This window comes from Triticum aestivum, chromosome 4D (assembly GCF_018294505.1).
Source record: "Triticum aestivum cultivar Chinese Spring chromosome 4D, IWGSC CS RefSeq v2.1, whole genome shotgun sequence".
Classification (NCBI taxonomy): domain Eukaryota; kingdom Viridiplantae; phylum Streptophyta; class Magnoliopsida; order Poales; family Poaceae; genus Triticum; species Triticum aestivum.
Window position 1 is genome coordinate 341,493,316 of NC_057805.1, and position 3,239 is coordinate 341,496,554.

The 3,239-nt window shown below is 45.4% G+C and overlaps 2 protein-coding genes across 5 annotated transcripts in view; both read right to left on the reverse strand.

Moving 5' to 3' along the window:
- The window catches only part of LOC123097797 (alpha-taxilin), a 6,455-nt gene extending 4,608 nt beyond the window's left edge, over positions 1–1,847 (reverse strand). Inside the window, exons 1-3 of the mRNA XM_044519624.1 lie at positions 1,450–1,847; positions 1,209–1,273; positions 581–695 (exon numbers count right to left, since the gene is read on the reverse strand). Of these exons, the coding sequence (XP_044375559.1) occupies positions 581–695; positions 1,209–1,273; positions 1,450–1,756 (487 nt within the window). The 5' untranslated portion in view covers positions 1,757–1,847. The remainder of the gene's footprint in view (positions 1–580; positions 696–1,208; positions 1,274–1,449) is intronic.
- A 277-nt stretch (positions 1,848–2,124) lies between these two features.
- LOC123097798 (RNA pseudouridine synthase 5) overlaps positions 2,125–3,239 on the reverse strand; it is a 6,698-nt gene continuing 5,583 nt past the window's right edge. For 2 of the 4 annotated variants that reach the window (XM_044519625.1, XM_044519627.1), the window contains one exon: positions 2,125–2,686. In XM_044519625.1, coding sequence (XP_044375560.1) covers positions 2,609–2,686 — 78 coding nt within the window. In that variant the 3' untranslated portion in view covers positions 2,125–2,608. Of the gene's footprint in view, positions 2,687–2,779; positions 3,209–3,239 lie in introns of those variants that run through there. The other 2 variants (XR_006447447.1, XM_044519626.1) reach the window with 1 other exon arrangement.

A 3,239-nucleotide genomic window follows, 5' to 3' on the forward strand; every position in this document is an offset into this window, starting at 1 on the left:
TGTTTTGTCCGGTTTGGGTTTGTTTGGGGGGTAAAAGAAGCAGAAAAATAGATCAAGGGGTAAAGTGAACCACCCACTTTATTCAAGGTAGTAAAATGGGCTTTTTTCAATTTCAAATAAATGAATACATTTATATAGTGATGGAACGATCGTATAATGCATCTTTCCTATATAGAGTGGACATTTGTCCATGGAAGAAGCAGAAAGGAGATTTCGCTATGTTCTTCTTGCTAAATGTGTCTGGTCCAGCAGATGTTCCATGCTATAATTTCTGATGAAAGACCAAAAGAATACATTTTAAGGTAGGAAGGATTTTACGAGTGTGCATACAAAGGAAAAAAACAGAGTGGTATTTAGTTATATAGGTTTTGTTTTGTTTAATGAGAAGAATCCAGAAGTTTCCAAATTACCACACGTTATATATTAACATGGTTATTAGGTAACTTTATTCCAAACAAAGGACAGCTGTGGGTTTTTTAACAGTGGATCCTTAACTGAGAGTAACCAACGGATTTATCCATTACATTCAACTGTTGGAGAACTAAACATCGGGGTCACATTTTGGATAACAGAAACTTGCCTGCATCCCTCTCCGCTACCACTCCATGGTACCTCTGGGCAAGTTGCAACAACTCCCTGTCCTTCTCTAGCTTACTGTTGCGCTTCACGACCTTACGCTTTGGCTCGCCACTATCCTACAAAGTCATGGAAGCAATCCAGTTTAGCACACACTTATCTTCCCCAATGTTCAAGAAAGCGGTAAGCGTAAGCGGAGCGGAAGGCCACAGCTTAGAGCAATGGCCGCTTAAGCGCAGCTTAACCGGGATTAAGCGTTTTTTTAAATTGGCCAGAATTTGGCTTTTTTCAATAATATGCAGAAGAAAACAGGTAACATAGCACATAAGTAACTGAAAATCTGAAATAGCATATAATATTGAGGTTTAGTGGTTCACACACCATAACAAATAGGCAAATAACACATAAGGATAAGGTTCAGTGGTTCACACAGCAAGCAAAAATGCATAATATTGTCTTAGAATGAGCATATAAGATAAATGGCAGCAGCCAAGCAGCAGCTCATGAAACTGCAGCAGCAGCCCAAGCAGCAGCTGCAGCACAAGCAGCCCAAGCAGCTTTTAAGCGTCGCAGGGCATCGGCTATATAGCAGGCAGAGAAATCTAAACCATATCCATTTCTGCGTTGGCAACCTTTGGATTGGCCAGCGGTTCCGATTGCTCTACCACAAAGCTCTCCTTCATTGCATCTTTGGCACCTGTGCGAAGAGCATCAAAACGAAGGTGAGCGAACATATTACAGACTTCAATGGCGATGGGCGAAGCCGCTTAATAAGTTGCCTCATTCACCCTAAACTGTAACTGACGATTTGACGTCGAAATTAGATGACATCAGATCAGGAAGCTGCCAGTGCGTGGGAGAGGGGGAGATCACCTCCTATGTCTGCGGCGGGCCCCTGCTGCTCGGGGGCACGCTCCGGCTCCGAAGCGGCGGCGGCCATGGAGAGGCTCCGCAGGGCATCGGCGGCGTCGGCGGGGGTGTATGGAGCGCCTAGGGTTTCCTCGCCGTCGGCGCGGGCGGCGCCCTCGTGATCAGGGCCGAGGGCGGGATGCAGGGGATCGCCGGCGGCGGAGGCGGGGGCGGAGGAGACTGGCTGGGCCTGGTCGGCGGAGGAGCTCTCGACGAAGCCATCGGGGAGCGCGTCGGCCTCGGGGAGACACGTCGCCGGCGAGCCTTCCATTGGTGTAGAGAGGGAGGGAGGGAGGGATGGTGTCGCCGCGCAGTCCCCTTGTGCTGGTGTCGTGTGTTTCGTGTAACTCTGCTGCTGCGAACACGCGTTCGGCACAAAGGCCGGTCATAACTCCGTCACTCCGTATACGCTACTGGTAAATCCGCCGTATCAGATTCATGTTCAGAGATGAATTCATTTCTGTTCGTTCTAGTTTCAGCAATCAAATCTGAATGGTCCTCGATTCAAAAGCAGGGCTATTGGGCTATCGCATTCAAACTTGTTCATACGCAACAACAACAAAAAACTTGGTTCGGAATACTAGTACATTGTAATCTACTACTCCCTCCATCCCATAATATGATTTGACATTAGTGGTGTAAAAAACGTTCTTATATAATGGGACGGAGGGAGTAGTTTACATGCTTGCAGATGATAATCTTAGCCAAAATTCTAATGAATTTTGATTGCTGTGTGCATATATACGACACGAACACACACGCTCACGCGCACACACGCACGCACAGCAGTTAGTCCATCCTTTGGCTGTGTGCATGCATCTTCAGACGCAGTGACCTGAAAAGTTTACTCTGTTCCATCATCTAACACAAATGTTCCTCATGGTTCCCCCTCAGAAGCGTCCAGTGACCATTTAAACTCAGCAATACCATTTCCTGTATTGTCCACGCTGCCCCACACGCAAAAACTCAGTCTGACAGTCCGTAAGATACACTCAACACCTCATATGCGGACGTTAGCGTTCAATAGCCTCCATCTCCACAGGCTTGTAAAACATGACCTGTGAACTCTTACTGAGTGCTCAACTCATTGGATGCACATACTTTCAAATGGAAAGTTATGAGCTCAAGTATCAACTTGTGGATCGCAACGCTCCTCTCGAGTTTGTAGGATATGCGGCAGAGGGGCGGTTATCTTCAGCATCTGCATAGCCAACCAAAAAAAAAGTAACGGAAACACACACCTGGTGTTCAGTCATTATCGTTTGTTGGTCAGTGAACCTAAAAGGAAAGGGACTAACAAGAAAAATATCATGTCAGCATTCCTATGAAAGAAAGGATGAATAAATGATCAAACAGTCAATTGCATAGTTCGTTCTGCCAGCCAGATCACCTAAAGTGAACAACTAGAAGCTGAACACAAACTGAAATACTGGAGTTTATATTTACAATTCTAATGTTAGATTGAAAATATTGAGGTATTTCTTGCATGACTATAACTGCATCGACAAAAATAAGCAGTGTTGATCTTTCTCTGTTTCTCTCCATTGATGGGGATTTTTTCTTCTTCCCTTTTTATAAATAATGCAAAAGCTTGCTTCCTCGTGCACTGATATAATGAAAGAATCGTTTTGTAAATGAGACTAGACAACACCCATGACCATGTCTTCGTGTAGATCTGCAGTCACCTGCTGCACGTCCGGCCACTTACCCCCACAGACAGTCACTGCGTAGTTAGTATAAGAATTTAGACTCAC